At 34.6% G+C, this 26,401-nt stretch overlaps 1 protein-coding gene across 9 annotated transcripts in view; it reads left to right on the forward strand.

Moving 5' to 3' along the window:
- Positions 1–10,423: 10,423 nt before the first annotated feature.
- Positions 10,424–26,401, forward strand: part of LOC136035321 (protein unc-80 homolog) — a 287,805-nt gene continuing 271,827 nt past the window's right edge. For all 9 annotated transcript variants that reach the window (XM_065717033.1, XM_065717036.1, XM_065717037.1 and 6 more), the window contains exons 1-3: positions 10,424–10,479; positions 16,328–16,425; positions 20,249–20,297. In XM_065717033.1, the coding sequence (XP_065573105.1) occupies positions 16,340–16,425; positions 20,249–20,297 (135 nt within the window). In that variant the 5' untranslated portion in view covers positions 10,424–10,479; positions 16,328–16,339. The remainder of the gene's footprint in view (positions 10,480–16,327; positions 16,426–20,248; positions 20,298–26,401) is intronic.

A 26,401-nucleotide genomic window follows, 5' to 3' on the forward strand; every position in this document is an offset into this window, starting at 1 on the left:
AGTACCCGTGTATACAAAAGATTGATAAATGTAATTTTGAGTACAACAAAATCAGCTAGTTAGGAAATTCCGAGTGTTTAAGTTTCTGACTAAGCATCGAAAATTTTTGGCTGCAACAAACTCCACCAGTTGGTAAATACCGAGTGTTTTACAGTTGCTAACTGAATATCATATGTTCAATGAAATCAGCTAGTTGGTAATTTCCGGATGTTTTAGTTGCTAACTGAATATAAAAAATTTAATAAAAGCACTTTTGAGCACAACAAACTCAAATAGTTGACAAAATCCGAGGGTTTTAGTAATTGACCGATTATCAAAAATAAAAAAAGCAGGTTAGAATACAACAAATTGAGCTAGGTGATATGTTCCGAGTGTTATAGTTAATGGCTGACTACCAAAAATTTAACAAAAGCACTGTTAAGTTCAACAAACTCAACTAGCTGATAATTTCAGATAGTTTTGGTTGCTGACTGACTAACAAAAAATTATGAAAGCACTTATGAGCATCAAAGATCAGATAATTAATAAATTTAGAATGTTTTCATTAGCTGGCTGAGTACCAAAAAATTTCATGAAAGCACTTTTGAGTACTGCAAACTCAACTAATTGGTGAATTCCGGCTGTTTTAGTTGCTGACTGAATATCAAAATTTAATAAAGTGCTCTCGAGCACAACAAAATCAGCTAGTTGATAATTTTATTCTTATTTTTGTAGCTGACTGAATATAAAAATTAAATAAAAGCACTTCAGTGTACAACAAACTCAGACAGTTGATAAATTTCATCTGTTTTACTTGCTTGTAGAGTACCAAAAGTGTAATTAAAGCACTTTGAGCACAAAAAACTCAGCTAGTTAATAAATTCCGAGTATTTTAGCTGCTGGCTGAGTTCCAAAAAAGTTAATTAACGCACGTTTGAGTGCAACAAACCCAACTGGATGGTAAATTCCGAGTATTTTAGTTACTAACTGAATATCAATTATTTTGTAATAGCGCTCTTGAATACGTAAAAATCAACCAGTTGGTAATTTCCAAGTGTTTTCGTCACTTAGTCAATATAAAAAATTTAATAAAAACATTTTTGAGTACAACAAACTCAACTAGTTACTGAAATCCATGTGTTTTAGTTGCTGATTTATCATGAAAAAATTCAATAACAGCACCTTCGAGTATAACAAATTCAGCTTGTTGATGAATTGTGAATGTTATAGTTACTGACTGACTACCAAAAATTTAGTAAAAGCACTTTCGAGAATGACAAACTTAGCTAGTTGATGAATTCCATATGTTTTACTTAGCGAGTAGCTATAAAAGAATAAATAAATATTTGTAAATAAATATTAAATATATTTGTAAATAAATATTAAATAAATATTTGAGCACAACAAACTCAGCTAGCTGGTAAATTCAGTGTGTTTTAGTTGCTGACTGAGTAACAATAACTTAATGAAAGCACTTTTGATGACATAAAAACAAAACTAATTGGTGAATTCCAAGTGTTTTAGTTACTGACTTAATATCAAAAATTCAATAAAATTCAAATTCAATAATAATTCAAAAACGCTTTTTGGTATAAAAACTCTGCAAGTTGATCAATTCTGTGTGTTTTAGTTGCTGACTGAATTAAAAAAAAAATAATAAAAACACTTTTGTGTAAAACAAATTCACCAGTTAATAATTTTTGTTTGTTTTACTTGCAGGCAGAGTACCAAACATCTAATGAAATCACTTTTTAGTACTGAAAACTCAATTAGTTGATAAATTCCGAGTCTTTTAGTTGCTTGCTGAGTATCAAAAAGTTTAATTAAAGTATGTTTGAGCACAACAACACAACCGGTTGGTAAATTTTGAGTTTTTAGTACCTAACTGAATATTAAATATTTTATAAAAATAAGTTTGAGTACTAAAACTCATCTAGTTGGTAAATTCCGAGTGTTTTAGTTGGTGATGGAGTACCAAAAAGTTAATAAAACGCCTGTTGAGTACAATAAACTGAGCTAGTTGATAAGTTTTAATGTTTTACCTACCGACTGGATATTAAAAATTTAGTAAAAAAAATTTTTATGCACAACACTCAGCTATTTAATACATTTTTAGTGTTTTAGTTGCTGACTGAGCAACAAAATTTTAATGAACGTACTTTTGAATACAAAAAATACATCTAATTGATCAATTCCGTATTTTTTTTTAAATGAGAAATGACGTGGCGAATGTATGCTTGTCATTATTTTTTTTCTTTGTTAAAGACGAACAGATTGTTTTTGGGTGTTAGTTCGCATGTAATCAGCAGTATTAGAGTCAATTTAAAATGAATAGAGTAAAACAAATTGAAGTTTTGCTACCTTAGATTTTTTGTAGCAGTTAACTTTATGTAACAAAAGCAGTTAACTCAATGTAATCTAGACTATCAGAAAAGTGCACCAGCAGATTTAGCATATGAGAAAACCCCACTCTAGAGGTTTCAAGCTCCTACATACAAAATGGGGAATTTTACATTTTCGGCCCGAAAGAAGATCATGGATGTGTGTGTGTTTTTTTTTCAGGGCTGATCATTTTGAACTACTAGTCCTAAAAGATCGAGAGAGGCCTCATATGATTGGAAATCAAAAGTTTTAGGTGCCCTTTTATGTGACAAAAAATATTGGATGGCATCTAGCCCCTCTCCCATGCCCCTTTTTCCCCCAAAGTTGCTCAGTCAAAATTTAGAAATATCGATTTTGTACAGTATAGGCGAAATATCTAGTAGCCAAATCTTTGAGGATTACTTGACCCCCACAGTCCCTAAGGGAAGAGCGACAAGCTATGAACTTTACCCATAGTTTACATATAGTATTGGTTATTGGTAAATATGCAGACATTTTTAGGGAGAGGGATCGTTCTGTATGATTTTTCCATGGAGGATTTTTTCGCGGTTGAGGATATTTTCTATAAAGGGGGAGCTGGATTTCCTTGCATTATTTAAAAAACGAGCAAAAATTAAAGCAAAAACCTTACTTTTTACCCTAAAGTTTTTTTGAAGTTTTAGAACATCTTATTCTTCTAATTAAACGGCCCTGTGTTTCGGGAACCATTCTCAAACGATTGGAACAAAAAGTGAAACTTTAGCCTAAAGAACGAGGTATTGAGAAGTGGACAAAACCCCTCATATACTTAATAATTTCTGTTGATTTTCAGTTTTAATTATTTTCCTTACTTTGAATTGAAAAAAAAACTTGTTTTGTTTATTTAATAATACATTGAAGCCTTATGGCTCTTTACCATCTGCTAAGCTATAAAATTAGTTCTGACTTAAATTGGTGAGAAGAACTTTCAAATTCCCTTCTAATGAACAGCCGAAATTATCCGGGGGGAATATGGAGGATTTTTCCGTGGGAGTTTCCTCATGGGAAAAATTCCCTCCTGGTGTGAGATGCTTCGTTCCGCAGGGGTAAAATTTCGATGAAAAATTTTCCGGGGGGAATTTTCAACAGAGAAGGAGTAATTTCTCCGGGGGAACTGCTAGCTTTAAATAGTTCAAATAAAGTAGTATCTGTTATCCTAGCATTCACATGATAATTTATTTATTTATTGTATTTATTTATTGAATTTATTTCTTTTTTGTATTCATTTCGAGTTTCATTTACTCATTGATACTAATTCGTGTTCGTTTTTAGCTTGTATTATTATAGGGCTCTGTCCTGATTGGTGCTTGGATTTTGCCACTCCCCCCCCCCTCCTCCGGGAAAACGCCCCCCAAAAAATACTAAAACGAACAGAAATTAAAATGAATATTGAATTCAAACTTTAAATAAACAGAAATTACCACAAACAGGAGTAGTAGGGCTACAGCCTGCTAAATCTTTTAGATGTCTTGGCATCATGGTCATTTTTCTGAAATCAAAATATTTTTTTGTATTCCTTGGTTCCTTGACAAATAAAAAAGCCATAGTTCAAAATACATGTTATTTTCGTTAAAGTGCAAGTAATCCTATGGTTACTAAAAGGTCTAGGGGGCCATAGCTTTACTCCTATTTATAATGATTTTTTATTCGTTTAGAGTTTGAATTGATTCCTTTTGTTCTAGGATGTTTGGTGTTATTTCAACTGGAAGTAAAAATCAATATTAAAACTTGACACGACCAGAAATTATTACGTGTAGGAGGTAATCACCCCCTCCTCAAGACCTCGCTCTTCACACTTAAGTTTTTGTACCTTTAAAAAAGCTTCTTATTCTTCTACATAAACGAAACTTTATTTCAGGGGTCTTTCTCAAAGACTGTTACGTTATTCAAACTTTAGTGTAAAGAACAATGTGCTGAGGAGGGACTTACCCCCTCTAATATTTAATACTTTCTGATCGTCTTAAGTTTTAGTGTCGCTCCTTACTTTCAGTTATTTTTTTATTTAATTTCTGATTGCTTCTTATATGATGTATGTATAATAATAATAATAATAATAATAATAATTTATTCCAGAAAAAGCCCGTGGGCCATAGGAAAATTACATAACAAAAAACAAACAACAAATTAACTGAATTAAATTAATACTATTTAAAGAAAACGCTCCCGATGTGCCGCTGCAATCCTTACAAATCTTGCTATCCTTTTAATACTCAGGAAATTTGTCTCTTTCATTCTATCTACCATCCGTATCTCATTCAATTTTTCTTTACCACACATCTCTCGCCTCCAATCATTCAATTCGACATTCACACAAAAAATGTATTCAACTTTCATCCTGAGATCCACACATAGGACAAGCAATAGATTCTACCTTCTCCCCTTTTCTGCCTTGATACTTTCTTTTCTCCCCAATCAAAAATCCATTTCCCCTCCAATCCAAATAAGCTTTCAAATCCTCTCTACTTAACCCAGCCTTCCAAAATACCTCCTCCCCCCAACTACCCTTTATCTGTCTATGCAATTTTAACGACCCTGAACGATCCAGACTTGCCCACGATATCTGTATTTCTTGGTTCTTCAACCTCTCTTGTACCTCCCTTATTACTATTTCCTCCATATCCATAATCCCCTTTCCTTCATTCCACCATTCCCCTAATCCACACTTATCTAATATATCCTTAATCTCCGCCAGCCACCCTGTTTTACTATTCTGTCTCAATGCCTCTAAGTATGCTGCCTTTGTTACCGTAAATCTCTGCATACCCAGTATCCTAACCCAATATATCACCATGGTCACTAGCCTCATAGATCGCAGCGATACTAGCCCTAAATCCCCCTGGATTACCAAATTACTAAACGAATCCCATAGTCCTAACATCCTCTTATAATATCTCATCATAACCACCTCAAGTTTTGGACCTTTCCGATAGCCCCAGATCTCTTAATGCATCGCCGGTACTATCTTACTTGTCCAAATCCTCTTATGTACTCTAATATCTCTCAAGCGTCTAAGACTACTCCTCGATATTTCACCGCTAATATACCTCCCCCTTGCATTCGCTAGATTCAGATGCCCACTGAATTTCCCATTACTAGTAAACTTTACCGCAAGATAAACAAATTAATTATTCACTGGTATAGTTTCACCTTTAAAGAAAGAATTCACATCTTCACTTTCCATGGCTTTACGACCAACTACCATCACCACTGACTTCGATGTTTTCAGGATTAACTTCTTCTCTTCCAAATAAACCTCCGTAATCTATATCTATCTTCTTCTATATATATAAAAATAAGTTGTCTGTCTGTCTGTCGAATGACGTCATCTTTGTGTGTCGACTGACGTCATGTTTGTCGACTGACGTCATTATAAGGATTGAGCTGTATGTCGTCATGAAGTTGTTTGTTGACTGACGTCATGTTTTTCAACTGATGAAATTACAGACCGGGACACCGGGACACAAATGATGACCAGGACACCGGGACACAGGGAATATAAATGACGACCGGGACACTCAAAGTGAAATTACAGACTGGGACACCGGGACACAGGGAATATAAATGACGACCGGGACACAGGGACACAACCTCAACGGGGACGCCAGGGGCACTGGGGGCATATATAAATGACGACCGGGACACAGGGATTGTTCGAAGAGAAATTACAGACCGGGACACCGGGACACAAATGACGACCGGGACACAGGGAATATAAATGACGACCGGGACCGGGACACAGGGAAACAACTACAGCGGGGACGCCGGGGGCACAGGGGGATATATAAATGACGACGGGGACAATGTTCGATTAGCAATCACCATCAACAAAGCTCATGGGCAATCATTACGACTGGGACACTCAAAGAGGAATACAGACTGGGACACCGGGACACAAATAACGACTGGGACACCGGGACACAAATAACGACTGGGACACCGGGACACAGGGAATATATATAAGAATAAGTTGCCTGTCTATCTGCCGAGTGACGTCATGTTTGTGTGTCGACTGACGTCATTATAAGGATTGAGCTGTATGTCGTCATGAAGTTGTTTATCGACTGACGTCATGTTTGTCGACTGACGAAATTACAGACCGGGATACCGGGACACAAATGAAGACCGGGACACAGGGAATATAAATGACGACCGGGACACAAGGACACATCTACAACGGGGACACCGGGGGCACAGGGGGGATATAAAAATGACGACGGGGACACAGGGAATGTTCGATTAGCAATCACCATCAACAAAGCTCAAGGGCAGTCATTAGAATAATCAGGTATAGATCTGAATACAGATTGTTTTTCCCATGGACAATTATATGTTGCATGTTCAAGAGTCGGTAAACCTGACAATCTATTTATATGCACAGACAATCGGACAGCAAAGAATGTTGTATATTCGCAAGTTTTACGTAGTTTAAAACATATATATATCTAAAACATACATATATATATCCTAAAAGGGAAAGTAAACCCGGCTAGGAAAGTGTGTGCCAATAACCCTGGTACGATACGTCACTCCTACTCATTTCCTAGAATCCTTCTTGCGAATGTAAGGTCACTAGTAAATAAAATGGAGGAACGACAAATTATTCTTGGCAAAAACCAGATTGATATTGCTTGCCTTACAGAAACATGGTCTGCTACAGAAGATTCTTGCTCGATTCCTAATTATGACTCCCATTTTAAGCCCAGATTGGACAAAGATGGTATTCCTCTATCTCATGATGGAATAGTTGCTTTTTTTGTAAGTGTACCCTCCCAAATCGGATTCTATCATTTTCTGAAATAGAGAACAACTCCAAAACTGAAGTTTTATGGCTCTGGACCAGACCCAAAAACCTCCCAAAAGACGTATCTTGCATGATTTTTTGTATTATTTATTACCCTCCCCGTAGTGGATTTAAGAAGGAGCTGACGGCATATCTGCAACTTTATACTGACAGAATTACCCTATACCCCTATGCTGTAATTACAATACCCCTATGCTGCAATTACATTATATGGTGATTTTAATGAGCTAGACCAAAAGTGGCTTAGCGCTGCTCTTAATCTTGACCAGGTAGTAAAGTCACCTACACGCAGTGATAAAACCGTAGACTTGATTTTTACCAACGTTGAAGATTACTACTGTGCCCCGAAAATAGCCCCTCCATTAGGGGCAAGTGACCATCTATGCATCTTTTGGACCCCTTTATCATCCTTTCCCCCTAAACCATTGATCAGTTATTCATTTAAAGTTATTCAGCTATTCAGTTATTCAAAACTTAGCTCCAAATCCTGGGCCAATATCCTATGTCTTACCAATGGTGATGAAATGGCTTCTAAGTTTTCAGCTGAACTTTTCCAGTTATACTGTGACACCTTTCCAGTGAAAAAAGTCAGTTACAAATCCAGTTGTAAACCATGGATAAATAAAAAAATTTGTGCCTAATAAATGAACGGGATAGACTCTTTAAGGAAGGATTTTTCCAGGAATCTCGAAAACTTCGAAACATTATTATTAGTGAAATTCGTAAAGCAAGAAAAGAGCATGGTGCTCACGTGCTCAATTGATTGTGAAATGTGCCCATTATTTAAGTGTACCTCTAACTGCAATTTTTAACCAATCTCTTGTAGATGGTATTTTTCCAGTGTGTTTTAAACGAGCTATTATGTCACCTATACCAAAAAACAAGACCCCAAAAGTCCCCTCTGACTTAAGACCAATATCAAAAACCTCTATTTTCTCTAAAATTTTTGAAAGTTTTATTTACAATTTCCTCTTTGATGATATTCAAGATAAAATTAACCCAAATCAGTTTGGCTTTAGGCCGAATCATAGCACCACCCATTGTTTATGTTATATACTTGACACTGTTTTTAAACATCTTGAGTTAAGTAGTTCCTACGTTGAGGCTGTTTTTGCTGATATTAGTAAAGCCTTTGACAACTTGGATCATCAGACAGTTATTGATAATGCAAGGGCTTTAGGTGTAAGAGATTTTGTTTTACGTATAGTAGCTAGTTTATTATCTGGTCGTGAGCAATGTGTAGTCCTCCCTAACGGAGATTCATCTGGTTTTACCTCAATTTCCCGTGAAGCACCCCAAGGGACTAAATTGGGTCCTTTAGCATTCTTAATTGTTTTTAACAATGTTTTACCAAACTTTGACAACACTTTTGAATTTGCGGATGATTTGACATTACTTAACCTTTGTCAAACCTCAAACACTTTGGGCGTTAAACTTGACTCACTCATTAACAACTTAAAGAATGATCTTGCCAATGTTAAACTCAATCTGAGCATACCGAAAAGCAGTTTAATGCTATTCTCCTTTTTAAAAAATATACCCCCAATCAATAATTACCTTTGCATCCCAAACTTAAACATGGTTAAGCTACTTGGTGTGCACTTGGACAATGACCTCAAATGGAAATCTCACTCTTTTCACTTATTTAAAACAGGTGGTTTTCTCCTTAGATCTTTCTCCCTTCTTAAACGGTTCTCCATATCAATCCAGAACCTTAAAATAATTTATTGTTCTTATATAAGACCTTGTCTTGAATATGCTTGCCCTGTCTGGCACCCTGGACTGACCAAATCCCAATGTTCTAATTGAATCTTGGGGAATTTTACCCCCCAGACAATTCCCTTAACATTTCCATGCATAACATTGAGTAAACACGAAAGCAAGACAGAAAAGTACTTCGTGTAGAAATTTTGCCGAATTCCCCCAGTGCAAACTTTACCGTGAAAAGTTTCACCTTCTGGAATCTTCCCCACGGAAAATTCCCCCGGTGGAAAATCCCTCAGCAAAAGATTGGCCCGTCAACCCGAAAAATATATGCATACTTCCCAATAACAAATACTATACAAAAACAATGGGCGAATTGTATAATTTAAATACGTTTCCCGAGTGGCTGTGGGGGCCATGTTATCTCAAGAGGTATAGTTATTGGGCCTTTCAACTATGATGAAAGAAAAGGGCTATCTCAAAATTTTGATTAAATAATTTTGGGTGAAGGGGCGTGGGAGAGGGCCTAGTTACCTCCAATCATTATGACAACACTAGAACAACCAAAAACAACACTAGAACTATTAATTTTCGTTCGAATAAGCCCTCTTCCGACGTTCTAGGACCACAGGATCGATACGGTCAACCCGGAGAAAAAAATTAATACAAATAAATACGCATCCGTGATCTTTCTTTTGGAAAAATGTTAAATTCCACATTTTTGCAAATATGACCTTGAAATTATACATTAGGGTTTTCTGATATGCGAATCTGATGGTTTGATTTTCATTAAGATTATTTTAGTTTTAGGGGTGAATCCTTTTTCAAAAATCAGGCAGACGTTCTCAGGCTCGTAGCCTTTGAGGGGTAAGACTAAACTTAATGAACATTATTTGATATTGGCATATTTAGAATTGGCATGAAAAATAGACTCTTTCGATATATTTAATGGTATCAAAATTCCGGTTTTTGAAGGTTTGGTTACTATTGACCCGGGTCGCTCCTTACTTACAGTTTGTTGCCGCAAACAGTTTCATATTTTCGATTCTATGGAACTTTTGATTAGCTCAGATTAGCTCTAGTCAAATTTCGTGTTAGTACAATCTCATCCTAAATTGCCTTTTAAGAATTCTGTCTAATCATGTTCCATATTGGATTCGGTCAAATTAACTTTTAAAAAGACTATTTTGCACATGATTAGAAATATTATTTTTGCAGTCACTCGGGATTTTTGGTGCTAAAATTATTGAAAAATATAAAACCATAATTAAAGGGATTTTGCTTCTGAGCCACATATTTAAGCTTCTTAAAATATTGGGCCGATTAAATATTAGTTACAATTCCCATAAAAACAGTATTCTAAATATCCCAACAGAAACTCTTTTGACAAGCCTAATCGATATGAATGATTCGTCTTGAAACACTCTGCTATAGAAATTTTTTCTTATGAGAGAAAATCATTCCCTCGAGATGTGCAGCTTCCTAATGCGCCTTCCCTTTCTAGACGAATTGCCACTGAGATAGAATATCAGTTAGAATATCAGTCCGATAGAATATCAGTTGGACAAGGGACGGATAGTTAGAAAAACAAGGACGTGAGTAATTAATTAACAGTATACTTAAGCGCTAATGACATTGCCCTCTTCTTTATTGCAGGCAAATGAAAAAATCATCACAGTTTGAGTTGTGTAATGTGTAGAATGGAATATTGAATATTTTTTTGAATGAACAGAAAAAAATAATATTATACAGAGATACAACAGTAGTAAATTTGATATTAAGTCCCTGCCTCTCCCTCCACACCTTTTCACTGAAATTAACGTATTTCATATGAAACCAATATTTTCAACATAAATCGTTGAAACATCTAAAAATGACCTTAAGGCTTATGGTATTGGGCTTCTAGGACTTGAACGATATATTTTTGCTTTGTTTGTTTCATCCTTCTTGGCAGACTTTATCGTCATTAGTCTGTTAATACAATATGTGTCGGTCTATCTATCATAAAGTAAAAATAAATTTCGAAAACCTGGTAAGATTTTGGGGTTGAGACTTTCCTTGTACACTTTCTAATATTTCCATGTTGGTCCTAAAAGGGTTTTAATCTTCTTTCATTTCTAAGGCGTCATAAACCTTTCATTCTGTTCAATATCTTTTTTTACGGTATAAAACAATCTCAAAATACTTTACTCATCCCTATTAAAAATCTTTCCTCATAAATAATTGCGATCCCAATCCTATCATCACTGGGAAAAGTACAGATTGACTGTCCCTTCTTAATTTTTTGACAAACCAATAAAATATTTTACTATTATGCCGTCTGACTAAATCTTCCAGATTTTCAGAAATATTATCCATAATATCCATTTCAAACCTCATTTATTTACGTTTGAATGAAATACCCTCCATCGTTACATTCCCCTAATTTCAATGTAATCCTTCACTCCTACATTTCTTTTTAAAGACCCATCTTCGCTCTATTAAACTTGAAGAATTTTCACTAAAATCCCTAGCTTCGTTTCTAACTTTCCTCCCTAAGACACTATCTACAACTTCACAATCTATTTCCTAAAGTTATCCACTCCATCTCTTTATCAAATTTAAAATTTTATTTATCTATTTCTTGTCTCAATTTCAGACTCTCAAGCCCGGTATTCAACTGTTCCTGGGAAGTATCTCTCAAAATAATATGCTTGAGTCTACCAATATCGTAGATTTCTATAAGGTCGATAGTGTTTCTAAAATTTCAGCTTTAGATTAACCCTAGAAACAAAAAGATGGTGATCTTACTTGTCAAACAGTTCATGGTAATGAACTGTAAGTAGGGAGCGACCCCGTAAATTGTAACCAAAACTCTAAAAAAATGGAATTTTGATACCAGTCAATATGTCAAAAGAATCGAATTATTGGGCTGATTCAAAATGTATAGGTTGATTCCAAAGGCCGATCCCAAAGGCTACGAGCCTAAAAACATTTGCATGAATTTCAAAATTGGGGAGAACGTCCCCTAAAAGTCATTATTTCTTAATGAATATCACGTCCTCAGATTCAGCGTATCAGAAAACCCCACTGCAAAGGTTATAAGCTCTTATCTGCAAAAATGAGGAATTTTGTCTTATTTGTAAGAATCATGATCATGAAATCAGAATCATGAATACCTATTCATTTGTTCGTTTGTTCTTTTATTTTTTTATCCCCCTAGGGCCACCACACTGACCCAGTGGTCTTAGAACAGCGAGAGAGGGCTCAATCTTACAGAAGTCGAAAATTATATTGCCCTTTTGCAGCAACCAAAATAATTTGAGGGCAACTAGACACCCTCCCATGCTCCTTTTTCTAAACATCGTCCGGTCACAATTTTCAGAAAGCCATTTTGTTTAACATAGCTGAAAGGCCAAATAACAATGACTTTGGAGACAACATAACCCCCACAGCTCCGGAGAAAGGTAGTTAAGTTATAAAACTTCTCATTGTTTACACATAATATTTGTTATTGGGAAGTATGCATACCTTAGTCTGGTACGGTTGACGAATTTTCTGCTGGGGCATTTTCAACAGTGAGAATTTTTCATGAGAAGGGAAGTTTCCTGAGGTTAAATTTTTCAGGGGAAATTTTACGCTGGGGTTGTCAGAATTCCTATACGAAATTCTTCTTTTGTCTTGCTTTCTCTTTGCTAACTCAATTTTACACATGAATGAATGTCCAGGGTAAATTTTAACTTGAATTGGATTGTCTAGAGGATATACCCGTAGGAAGGAGGGATTTTTTCGTGGTATTATTTAGAAAACAATTAGGAATTTAATTAAAAAATAAGTTCTTTCCACTGAAAAATAGGAGCAGCATTAATACTTAAAACAAACAGAAATTTTTACGTATATCAGAGGGGTTGTCCCCTCCTCAGCACCTTGCTCTTTACGATAATGCTAGAAGTGTGTCCCACTTCTTTAAGAACGACTCCTGAAACAAAAAGTTCGTTTCATTAAAACAATAAGAAGCTTTTTGAAAGTAGTAAAAAACTTTAATGTAAAGAGTGATGTGTTGAGGAGGGGGCAACCCCCAACATATGTATTAATTTCTGTTCGTCTTAAGTTTTAATGTTGTTCCTTATTTTCGGTTGAAGAAGCTTGTATTTTTATTTAATATTATAAATAACAGCACTATGTTCACTTATAGCCCATTTTATGACCAAATACTATATTCTTTGCAATTACATTGTTACACCTACAACATGTCAGCAATTTATAACAGGTACTATTTTAGTTTCTTATACCAAATTCACCTAGGCTAAAATACCATATTTTCCTATTTTTACGAATTTGGGGACGAAAACCCCTTAAAAAATACCATATTTCTATCTTGGATCCTATCTATTTGTTCCTGTAGCTATTAGTAAAATTAATTTGAGTCACTAGTATCTCCATCAGTCAGTCTTTCAGGGTCATATAATACTATGACTGATACCTATGACTTTATTGTAGTAACATGAGGAACTAGAATTCTATTACTACAACCTTCCCAACTTTTAAAATACTTTGCAGCTCCCTTATTTGTCATGATCTCTACTCCCTGCCTATGCACGCAATCTTTCCTCTCTTCTCTTAGTAAATACATTCTACATCACCTAATGTCCTGTTTCCTTCTTCTGATATACAAGTTTCTTAAACTACTATTATGTCCATTTCAAAGCATCAGAATTTGTCAACGGGCCCCAGGCCTCGGCACGTGGCACGCTTCTATGTGCGGATTCTCAGTGTCTACTTGTCTTCCAATCACAGACAATTTGGGTCTGTCATTAGTGTCTTGACGTCACCACCGATTCGATACAGCCACCCTGGGGAAAATTCAAATTGTTTCTGAAAGTTGTGACCTAGTTAGATTCAGTTTTTGTCCAGAAATGTCAGTTTCCCAGTTTTAAGAAGAAAATAAACTATATAGTCAATTTCGAGGCCAGGCCCTGTCATTGCTGTACAACAGGCATGTCTAAGTTGATTCTCATTCTCACTTATCTTGTAACGGCAGACAATATGAGCCTCTTCTTGATGCCTTGGTGTAAGCATATGTTAGATACAACCAGTATGGGAAAAACACAAATTATTCCCAAAAGTTGTGACATTTTTAGATCATTTTTTACTAGCCAGAAAAGTCAATTTCCCAGTCAAGAAAACAAAATTATGAGGCCGATTCCAGTACAGACCTCGGCACTCGGCAAGTGGAAAGCTTGTATGTATATTAATTTTTATTCTATGTAACAACCTCCCAAATGGGTGAGAGTTGTTTGCTACTACTTCCTAGAGAAAATAGAGAGATCGACAGGGAACACATAGAACTTTGAAGGGTCACAATGACTTGTAATGAACAGTTGCGTTATTTACGGAATCTTTGTAGATTTGTACTGGGATTCAATCCGGATTCGTTGGCAAGGTACTGTTAGTAATCGTATTCGTGTACACCGTGGTGTTAAGCCAGGTCCTGTTCTTATCCGGTAATATTTAATATCTCTATAAAAGAAGTTACTCGACAGATTCTACGATACTCAATTGAGCCACATATTGACGAAAGTCACTTGTCTTATGCCGATGACATTATTCTCTTGGCTGATAATCTTGTGGAACTCCAAAACGCTGTTACCGCTGTTTGCTCCGGACCGAAAGAAATCAGTCTTTAAGTTGCCACTTCCAAAACAGAATTTCTTGTCTTTGGACTGGAGATCACCTCCAATGACACAATCGAAGTCGGTCCCGCCACAATCTCATCTTCCAGTTCATTTAGGTATTTTGGTCTTCCAGTTGGAACTTTAATTAGATCTACTAGGCAGCTTGTAATTGCTTCGTAGAAAAAGAAAAACTAAGAAAATTTTATGGTCTTCTCGCCAGGGTAAAGGGCAGGTTTAATTAAAGAACCCTTGGTCGGCTATATAATGCGTTTTTTGCATCAAATGTGTTGTTTTTGACACCTGTTTGGAAATTATTCTCTGCATCTGATAAAAAGCAAATCCGATCGCTGCTCTTTAGGTTCTGCAAGTATTTTCTTAGTATCCCAATTTGGATTCGTAATAGTTACATTTCACGACGGTACGGTGTTTTTGAGATTTGTCAAAAAAAAATAGACAAACTGTCACGTATATTTGCTGACCACTGCAACAGAATTATCGACTTTCCACTGACTTGCCTTCTATTAAGTGCCTAGCGTCGCTAAATGTGAAAACTTATGATATTTAATCCATGTACTAGGGTACGAAAAAGACAATAGATAAAGGGGGCTGATTCAGTTATATTTGTGTAATGTCAGGTTCAGGTTCATTTATTAAAATGAACCTGAACCTGAAGAGAACGGGAGTGAGTTTGAAGAGCCGTATTGGTACCGCCGGCCGCATTTGCCATGACTGTGCATAAGTCGTATGGGCAAACTTGTGAATTTGTTGACGTCGACCTGAGTACTGCAGTTATTAATCATAGAATCTCATACGTTGCATTTTCTCGTGTGAAAAGACAACGTAGCTTAAAAGTTCTGCTACCTCCTGAAAATGAACGAAGAACATATATTGAAGTGTGTAAGGAAGCCCTGACAACTACCAACAAATGTTGTATTGTTAAAGTGATATTTCTTTTTTTTTAAACTAACTAAAACGATTAATAATTATAGTATATATTACGTCATGGGAATTTCAGGTCACAGGAATGATCTAAATAGGTCAGGACTGAGAATTATTTTTCCTAGGTTAGTTGTAATGAACCTGTATTGCCTTCGTGACATAAAGAACAGGCTCACGTCTGCAGTTAGAAGACAAGCGACAAAGAAAATGCACAGAAGCCTGCCGGGTTCCCAGTACTAATATATATATATATATATATATATATATATATATATATATATATATATATATATATATATATATATATATATATATATATATATATATATATATATACATATATATATATATATATGTTTATCATTACAAAGAAAATTTAACCAATCGACTTAGAACAATCGGAAATCTATATGGATTTCCTCGTCTTTTCAGAGTTTATCTTGAGAAATGGTGTGCATTGGACCTTAAGTGTATATACAGTCTACAAATAATAGAACTCTGTCAAACAGGTTGTAAAAACATTGTTACTACCTTTTATACAGTATAGCTGAAATACACACCAGCTTCTGGGTGGATAGTCACTGAATTTACTTACTAGAAAGGTTTGAAAAGATCTCATTCATTTGATTTTGAACTTAAAAGTTTATCTTGGTAATTTAGACCCCTGTCAAAAATATGTTAGGTGTTCATACTTTCCAGGAGTGACTTCATTTACGAAGTATTGTGCTGCTAAGATTAAACTTTGTTGTGAGGACTAAATGGGTAGGAGGGGTTGAAACCCCCCTCACCATTGCGTCTAAACTTTAAGTTTTAGCTTCACAAATATGCAATCAAGATTTTTTTTCATCAGGGAACACTCAAGATGGTCCAAGAGCGACGTAAAGATTCCTTACCTGGAGAATTCTTTGTTCCACTTCCAGTTCAGACATTTTTTTGGAGACAAACAGGGTAACTATTTCAGACTTTTGCTTATCTTCTTTAGGCAACATACAAACATTTTTACTTACGTTTCAACTTATAAGAGACTTTCATGTCAACCAATGGGGAGAGTTTGTTGCAAAAGCAAAATAAATATATATGTGGGATTCATGACCATCCCACGTACATATAGTGTTCCCTAACCAAAATCAAGACTTCTGCAATTTTTCAAACAAATCCAACCCTTCCCTCCTCCCTTCCCCTAAAAAGAAGCTGTGGAAATATTTTGACTGAAAATACGAGTCATGAAAGTTAAGCACCTAATGAGAAAAGAAAAACATTAGAGTATTATGGTGCTGGTGCATTAATTTGGTTTCATGGTTTTTTGTTTTGTTTTTTTTCCTCTACCCCCCAGCTCAGTAACTGCGAAAAATGTGGTAAGGGTCTAATCTCTGCAGATTTTACAAAAAGTATGGACCTCCTGCCAGATGTAAAAACAAGTATAAAATTTTAGAAGGCAACGTGTAACTCTTCCCAAGAGCCGAAAAGGATAATTTTCACCTGCCCATGACCTAGAAATAAAAGTGGGTGGGCTGAGGTCATTCTATTGTAAATATAAAGGTCCCAGCACCTTTTTAAAAGTCAAAAGTGAATGGAGAGCAAGCAGCTCTCCTCCCAAGCCTACAAAATCTTCAAATATATACCATCAAAATTTAGTTTGTCAAAAGGGTGACACAACACTATCTCAAGAACAGTTTATGTTATTAAGTTTGAACTTTCAGGGTAAGTTGTGTTGGATTATGAACTAGCCAAAGGGCATTATGTGTATACTGTTAATACTGCTGCTAAAATTACTGTAACCAATGGTGCTAAGGGTATTAAGGTGAATATTTTAAGGAACGTTTAAGGGAAGTTACAATTAAACTAAAAAAAAATTATATGTATGCAGGTTTTCAAAAAGTTTAAGCAATGTCATACGCAGCATAGCGCTATCATACATAGCAATATAGTAGAAATTTTTAAAGAGTTCATACTATTGTAAATATAAGGCTCCAGCATGTTTTTAAAAGTCAAAAGTGAATGGAGATCAAGCAGCTTTGCTCCCAAGCCTATTAATTCTTCACATATCCAATCAAAATTTTGAGACAGCCATTTTGTTCAGCATATTTGAACTGTCCAGTAAATATGTCTCTAGAGATATTGGGTATCTAAACCCCCTACAGTTATTTAGTTTGCCCATTATACTTTAAAACTAAATGTTGCTTCAAAACTAAACGCACTGTGTGCATCCTGGTTGCAAAAATAACGTCTCAGAAACATCCCAAGGAAGACTGAGTATGAAGATGAAATTCTCTGGACTAAGGCTAATAATACTTTTGCTCTCACAATTAAAGTAAACCAAAAAAGTTTAAGTTAGGTTCTTAGAGAGATCACGTTTTATTTTGAGGTCAACTTGAGGAGGTATAAAACTGAACTAAACAATACTATGTGCGTTCAGATTCAGATGTTGCTAAAAATTGTTTAAAAATTCTCTCTAAGCACAAATAGCTAGCCAAACAATGGATTTTTTTTGGAAAAAAAAGAAAGGATTAAAGTTTTGTTCTGTTTTTCCATGAAAAAGACTATGTCAATAAAAACGAACAGAAGTTAACTAAGAACTTTTTCAATAAAATAAATTTTTCAACAAGATTTTTCAACCTAAAGTAAGAAGCAACATTAAAACTAAAAAGAACAAAAATTGTTATGTTTGTGAGGGGGGGCTGCCCATTCCTCAACACCTGGGTCTATACCCTAAAGTTTGATTTTGTCCCAATTCTTTCTGAATTCTTAACGATTCCTGAAAAACAAGGTTCGTTTAATTTGAACAATACGTAACTTTTTTAAAAGTAATAAAAAGAAATTGCATAGAGAGCGAGGGGTTGAGAATGTAACAAACACACTCATCTAGGTAATACTATTTAATTTTGTAATAAGCTTCAGTCCGTAGTTTAAAATTATTCTTACAGTGTCACCTAAGAATAAAAAGTAAAAAAGTCAGAAATTCAAAAAAGATCTTTTTTTTCTATACGTCCGAAAGTTGTGCCATCTACTTTCACCCACTACAACTATTGCTACTATGCAAGCTAAAGAGTACTAAAGTGAAGTTTTCAAAAAAAATATTTAAGCAGATGATGAAATAAATCAAAACGAACTATGAGTGTTTAGTTTGTAAAAAGGATGAAACAACGATGTCTCAAAAACAACGTACATTGTTAAGTTGAACCTTTCAGGGTAAGCTGCGGTGGATTTTAAACTAACTAGAGGGCACTATGTGTATGCTATTAACGCCACTGCTAAGATTGCTGTAACTAATGATGATAACGGTATTAAGATGAATCTTTTATGGAACATTTAGGGGAAGTTTCAATTAAACTAAAAAAATACTTGCATGCAGGTTTTCAAAAGTTTTTAACCGATAACATACGCAGCGTAGCTTTCAAAGAGCTCGTTCGATTTGAAATCAAAAGCTCTAACATCTTTTTAAAAGTCAAAAGTAATTGAAGGGCAAAAAGCTTTCCTCTCAAGCCTATTAATTCTCTAAACATATTAAATCAAAATTTTGAATTAGCCATTTTGTTAAGCATAGTTGAACTGTCCAGTAATTAAGTCTTTAGGGATATTGGGTATACCAATCCTCCCCACAGTTATATAGTTTGCCAATTAAAATTTAAACTAAATGTTGCTTTAAAATCAAAACGTACCATGGGTAGTCTGGTTGCGAATAAGACATCTCAGCAAAATCCCAGGGACGACTGAGATGTTAAGTTGAAACTTTCCGGGTTAATGCTATTACTACTTCTGCTCTTACAATTTAACTTAATCAAAGGCGTGTAAGTGAGCCCAGTCTCACTTTTAAAGAGATTAGATGCAATGTTTTGTAAATGGTATCATGTTTTTATTCTCAGGTCAATTTGAGAAGGTATAAAACTAATGCAAACAATACTATGTGAATTCAAATTTTCAAATATCGTTAAAAATTGTTTAAAAATCATCTCTAACATATAAATAGCAAGCCAAAGTATGTATTCCTGTGAAAAAAAACAAAAGGTTTAAGACATTCTTTTATTTTTCCATGAAAAAGACTATTTCAATACAAAACTAATAAAAATTAACTAAAAACTGTTTCAACAAAATAAATTTTTCAAAGAACAGTAAAGAGCTAGATTAAACTAAAAATAAGCTGAAATAAAGTTAAATAATTTTTTAAATGTAAGACTACCACAAATACACCATTAAAAATCCAAACCGAACAGAAATTACAAAAATTAAACCGAGTCAAACTCTAAACAAGCAAAGATGACCATGAGTAAAGCTGACGCACCAATGCCTTCTGAAGACATGAACATAATTTGCACTTAACTGAAAAAGAAAAGAAAACAAATCAATGTGGATTGAAAGTTTAACATACATTTACTGATATTTATTCCTTAATGTCTTAATAATTGTTTATTTATTAAAGTAAAGAATAGTTAAAACATTTAAAATGTGTTAATTTTCAGCAAAGACCAAATTATATTCTAGTCTTCAAAAGGCATGTTGATTTCTGCTCGTTTGAGTTTTACTCAGTTATTTATTACAATTTCAATTCTTTCTGGAGTACATTTATTTACTGATGATGATTCACGGCTGTTTTACGATTCAAAAATTATCCGACTCTACTATTTTTGCTCTTCACTTTTCTTTGAAAACCTAATTTTGTGGAAAAAAGCTAATTTATCTTGGAAATAACCAATATGGAACACCCATACTTCATTGTTTTTTATACCAACTAACCTATTGTCCAATAGTAAATAAGGTTTCTTTCAATTTTTAGGTCGTTTATCAGGCCCAAGCATGGAAGAATCCATGAGTCCTCTTGTATTGTAAGTATTTTTATTCATCGATATATTCTTTGTTTAGGTTAATAATTGATAACGTTTGCTTTGTCAAATTAATGTCTGACGTTACTAAGCCTAGAAAATAGAATATCTAGATGCTAATATTTTAGTCATGCCAACGGCTGAACAGATTTACTGATAAAAATTCTTAAATTTGTATATCTATAATTGTTAATGCTTATTCTTTTCTTAATAAGATACGATTCCATTAAACTTTAGTTTAGGCCCTGCTTTTTAGTAATCAGCGTATGGCTAGAAAAGAACACTTGCGAAGAGATTTGCAATCTGTTGCGTCTTCCAAGTCACTGTGCAATAAATACATAAGACTGAATGACAAAATCAGGTACGAGAATAGCTTATCGGGTGCTTTTTATGTGCCAAATGCTGTAAGAAAAATCACTTCGGGTCCATTCTGTATGGGAGAGGACAAAAAATATACGTAAAAAATGTCTCCCTCCCAATTGACACCTCTGATGCTAGATTGTTTGTCAGAACTTTGTCCGATCAGGCTACAAACGGAAACGAACTATTTTCTAGCTCTCAGGGTAGTCGTCTTCTGATAGCCACCCATGTTAATTTGAAATAGCCCTAAGCTCCAAAATTGTTTTAGCCGCTAAATCATAGCCTATTAGCTTAACTTGGTAAAGCTGTGTATCTGTATTAAGGAACGGGGGTGTATTCTGTATCTTTATCTGTGTTACGCGGGTTATTCTTGACAATACTGGGTTTAGCGGCAAAAAAGTACCAGTTGTAAAAGACCAATGTAACTCACCGCTGGCTTTTTTGTATATTTGTTATATTTTCACAGTCTAGTGAAAATTGTGTCAGCTTGTCACGAATAATGAGTAAAAAGCCAAGAAATTTAAAAGTTGAACACGTTTTCATTCTTGTAATCCCTTTTATCTATAAAACTTTGATAATAATAGATCCCAATCTCTGTTTTTTAAGGTTTTAAAAAATGCTTTTCTTTTCCTGGAGTACTGCTGCGCCGACCAAAGCTCTTAAAATATGTTGTGATACATCAAACAATGCTACACAAAATTTGACAACGATTTACACTGACTTGTTTCACCCATTTTCTCTTATTTTGATGGGTTTCTCTGGTACTTAAAAGTTTTAGAAGCATCAGTGGTTCCTGTGCTATTATTCAGAATAAGCTGTGTTCACATTTCTTACTCACAAGAAAATTGGTCTGTCGATATGTAAATTTTGTTTTCATATCTTGGATAAATAAGCAGACGTTTCTTTTACAAACATTTGCATACTAATAACATTTAAAAGATCCAACTTAAATTCATCTAAATTTTTTTTCGCTCACCTGAAAAATGCATTGTTTAACATTCTGGCTTTTGGATTTCCAAGGTTTAAATTCCATTAGGAGACACTTTTGATTTTTTAGATAATCCCAATTCTCTATAAATGTGATGTGGTCTAAAATACTATCCTACATACTACATATTTCTTTCTTCAAATAATTAAATAAAACAAGTTTTTTCAATAAAAAGTATGGAGCAACATTAAAACTTAAATATTTAAATAAATATTAAAAAAAAAATTCTGTACATCAAAGGAGTTGTCTCCTCCTCAACGCCCCGCTCTTTGCGCTGAAGTTTGACTCCTTCTCACAACTCTACTTTATAAGGCAATAAGAAACTTTTCCGTAAAGAGTGGGGCGTTGAGGAGGGGATAGCCCCTTTCATATACGAAATATTTTATTTTCGTTTTAAGTTTTAATGTTCTGCTTCATGCTTTTAGTTGAAAAAAACTTGTTTTTGATTTAACTACTAATCGTTTTTTAAATATTGTCGGGAAATCAAGCTCCCCCTCCTTGGAATATTCCCTTCCCCCACGAGAAATTTCTCCATGGAAAGATTCTCCAACGTGACTTAAATTAGCAAGAATTGCGGAGCTAATTTTGCAAGGCATAGTAACAAAACGGCCAAAAGAGCTGGAAAATATTTTCATGAAAATGAGAGTCACAAGTTTAGCAATTCTCAAACGACTAAAATGAATGAAAGAAAAGATCTGTTAAAGATATGCGTAACGTGATAATTTCTATTCGTTTTAACTTTTAATGTTACTCCTTACTTGCAGTTGGAAAAAAATTTCTTTATTTAATAGCAACTGCAAGCCGAAGACATAAAATATCTTTGGTTTATTATCACATAAAAATTCTAGTTATGAACCTGCTTAAGGTAAAATTAAACGCTAAGATTGGCCGGAAAATAGCACCAACAAGTTACTGCTGATATCGGCCATTATTTCACAAAAATTAAACTTTAGCGTAAAGAGTGAAGTATTGACGAGGTGATGAACTTCGTCATATATGTAATACGACGGGGTTCAACCCCTTCATCAATACCTCGCTCTTTACGCTAAAGTTCAAATTTTGTTCACATTCTTTGAAAATGAACCCTGAATCACAAAGGCAGTTTAATTAGAATAAATACCTCTTTTGAAATTACTAAAAATCTTGTAGAGCGAGCAGCAAGGTGTTACGAGGAGACGAACCCCCTCATATACGTAATGATTTCTGCTCGTTTTAAGTTTTAATATTACCACTTAATTTCAATTTAAAATACTTTCTTTCTAATCTAATTTCTTATCGTTTTTTAAATAATGCTAAGATATCCAGCATCTCGTTCATAGAAATTATCATACCCCATGAAAAACTCGTCCATGGAAAGACCCTCCCACGCAACTTAATTCCCCTGACGCCCCCCCCCCCTCCAGATAAAGTCCCCCCTGATAACGTCTATCTATTTAGCAATAACCAATACTAAATGTAAACAACAGGTAAAGTTCATAACTTGCAACCCTTCCCTAGGGAACTGTGGGGGATTAAGTCGTCCTCAAACACTTAATTATTAAGTATTTCGACTATTTTGAACAAAATGGCTGTATCGAAATTTTTAATCTGGTGACTTTTGGAAAATAATAATAGGGGGCTTTGTTGCCTTTCAATTTTTCGGTGACTTAAAAAAGGGCACTAGAAATTTTTATTTCTGTTAGAATGAGCCCTCTCGCAAAATTCTAGGACCAATTGGTCGATACGATCAAGCCTGGAAAAAAAAACAATAAAAAAAAACAAATAAACACGCATCCTTGATCGTTCTTCTGGCAAAAAAAAAATTCCACATTTGTTCAGATAGGAGCTCGACACCCTTACAGCAGGGTTCTCTGATACGCTGAATCTGATGGTGTGATTTTCATTAAAATTCTATGACTTTTAGGGGGTGTTTTCCTCTTTTTTCAAAAATAAGGCAAATTTTCTCAGGCTCATGCCTATTGATGGGTAGGAATAAACTTGATAAAACTTATATATCTAAAATTAGCATAAAAATACAATTCTTTTGCTGTATCTATTGGTATCAAAATTCCGTTTTTTAGAGTTTCGGTTACTAAAGTATTGAGCCGGGTCACTCCTTACTTACAGTTCGTTACCACGAACAATTTGATAACCGTTTCGCTGCCATAAAAAATACAGTCAAATACTTTTCACCACCATAATAAACATTCCTGTGGCTTTTTCTAGTTTAAACAGTTACTGAAACTGTTTACACTTCTATCCTAGCTTGTATATATCACAGACAATTATATAGAACAAGAGTGTCACTTATCTTTCATTCATTTATCAAAGTGTAGGGTTCCAGGGAAGTTAAATTAATTTTTTTTCTGAGTGAATTTAAAGAGTGACATTAAAACTTAAAACGAATAGAAATTTATTCCCTGCATAAGAGGAACTCAACCACCAGCTCTTCTTATATGCTAAAGTTTTTAGTTTTATGGTAAAAGTATTTACAAGTGAAACAAACGTGTAGCCGATTTCCTCATAAATCATTTCAGCCGAAATTTGTATTTTTATAAACAAAGACCCCTGGATAAGCTCTTCCAATCTTCAGGAATTGTAAAACAAATTTGCACTTCATTTCAATTCCCCCTTGTTTTTGGGGCAGTCGTTCTTAAATCATTGGAAAAAAAAAGCATTTGCAGAATAATGCTTCGAGACAAAGAGTTCATGCATTGGCTTTGGTTTTCGAAATAAACTATAATTTTCCAGAATAAAGTTTCGTTTCCGCCATAAGAGGAGAGTCTATAATAATGGTTCTTTTTTGCGGTTGTTTTTAAGGTTTTATGTTCAGAGACAACTGGAATACTGCATATCAGTATGACCTTTGAAACTCTGTAAATTACCTTCTAAACAGTTTTCTGATTTCTGTTCGATAGTATTTTGTCCTGTAGGCCAAAATATTTGTTTACAGGTCAAAATTCTCAAATATCGCAATTTTTTAGCTTGATTTCTTTGCTGCTTCAAAAGAGCACTAGGCTTTTAAATCCTCACTCAAGTGAATTGATGGTTACCGATGTGACCTTACTTCTCTAGAAAAGTGAGAAATCTATATTTTAGTCGCATAAATGACATTAATTCATTTTTCAAATATTGACTTAAAGAAAAGAAGGTCACTACAATAATCAAAATGAGAAGATGACAACTTCTGCTTCCGTTGTTCATTTCTTTTTTTGTGCTGCCATCTGTCTGACTGCCATCAAACTTACAGCAGGATATTGTTTTTGATTTTATCCTCTGTATATCATGCACGTGCTGTAAATTCCAGCCAAACTGAGTGTGAAATTTTTTTTTTGAATAGTAGTTTTGTCTTGTGGGTGCATAGACACAATGTAACTTCTGTAGAAATCCCTAAATTCTTGCTGTAAGGACATCTACCTGAAAAAGCTGCCAGACCTCAACCACTAGTGGCAAGAAACAAGAGTTAGTATGCTAATTATGTCCAACCTCAATAGGTCGGTATGCTAATTATGTCCGACCTCAACAGGTCGTCAAAGATCACCAAAACTTGGGTAAAAACTAAGAGCTGATTTCCACTTTTAGTCTTTTTTATGGAACCCTGACCTAAACCGACCTCTGAAAAGGAAGGGGTTCGTAAATCTTTTTTATCAGAATATCTATCATATAAAATTCCTTTAACTGGATCGAACTTGCTGAAAAGTAAAAGTAGTATTACTTGAATATGCGGGACAAATCTTGCCTCTGTGGGAGGAACAAAAATTCGAAATTTTTATCAAAATGGATTTTTGGGTCGCAACCAAACTTGATGATAACTAAAATTTGATCTCTAATGTATGTCCTTTTAGAGTTCGTGACATGTCCCTCGTCCCTTCGAATGAGAGTAACTAAGCTCTTTTTAAGGCATCTGAGGATCTTTTCGACTTTCAATAACAAAAACCCTCACGGTTTTCAATGTATAGGCATAAGTTGGTTTCAAGGAGTCATTGACAGCTAGACAATTTTATTTCGTTAGAAGGAGGAACAGTGAAAGTCACACTATAGGAAACTTTTTTAGCAGTATAAGTACTCCCCTCATACGGCTTACAAACTATTTCTAATATCCATTGCATATAAATAGGGGGCTACTCGAATTTTCAAACTACAGTGATTTTCACCCTAGAGCTTTTGTAGGAAAACATATCTAGATTGTAAGTGGTAAAAATCTATATTAAGAACAGTATGATATTTTCCAGTTAAAAAATTTTTGGTAAGGTTTATTACGTGTTAACAATATTTCTCCCTTTTCTTTGTTTAATCGGATGTAACTTTTGCTTTGTTGGAGATTGTTTTTCTTTGCCATAACTATCTGTCATAAGCACGCTAAAAAGAGACAAATAAAAATAAGCATGTTCTTGTTTGCCTTCGGACATTCTCCATGAGATGGGGGAAAAGTAATTATTACAAAGATTTCCTCATTTTTCTCTCCAAAAGAAGACAGTTGGCTGATTAAGCTCTTTCGAGGTCTTCCAGGGAAATCTGTAGGATCGAAGGCCAAGTCAACTTTTCTCCTCAAATTGGAAGTTTTCTGTTGCCATGGCGCTGTCACTTCTCAGCATCCAATCGATTTCTTATAGTCTACTGATAAAATTGTTTATTCAGCCATCCTTTCAACAAAACAGTCAATTTTAGTTTTCTCTATAGAATGATCTTTTCTACTTGTTTTGTCGAAAAGGTATTAGTCAAGTAATATTTACAAAAATAGAATCAAAATGATTATAACATGATTTTTAGGTTTATTAAT

This window comes from Artemia franciscana, chromosome 14 (genome assembly GCF_032884065.1).
Source record: "Artemia franciscana chromosome 14, ASM3288406v1, whole genome shotgun sequence".
Classification (NCBI taxonomy): domain Eukaryota; kingdom Metazoa; phylum Arthropoda; class Branchiopoda; order Anostraca; family Artemiidae; genus Artemia; species Artemia franciscana.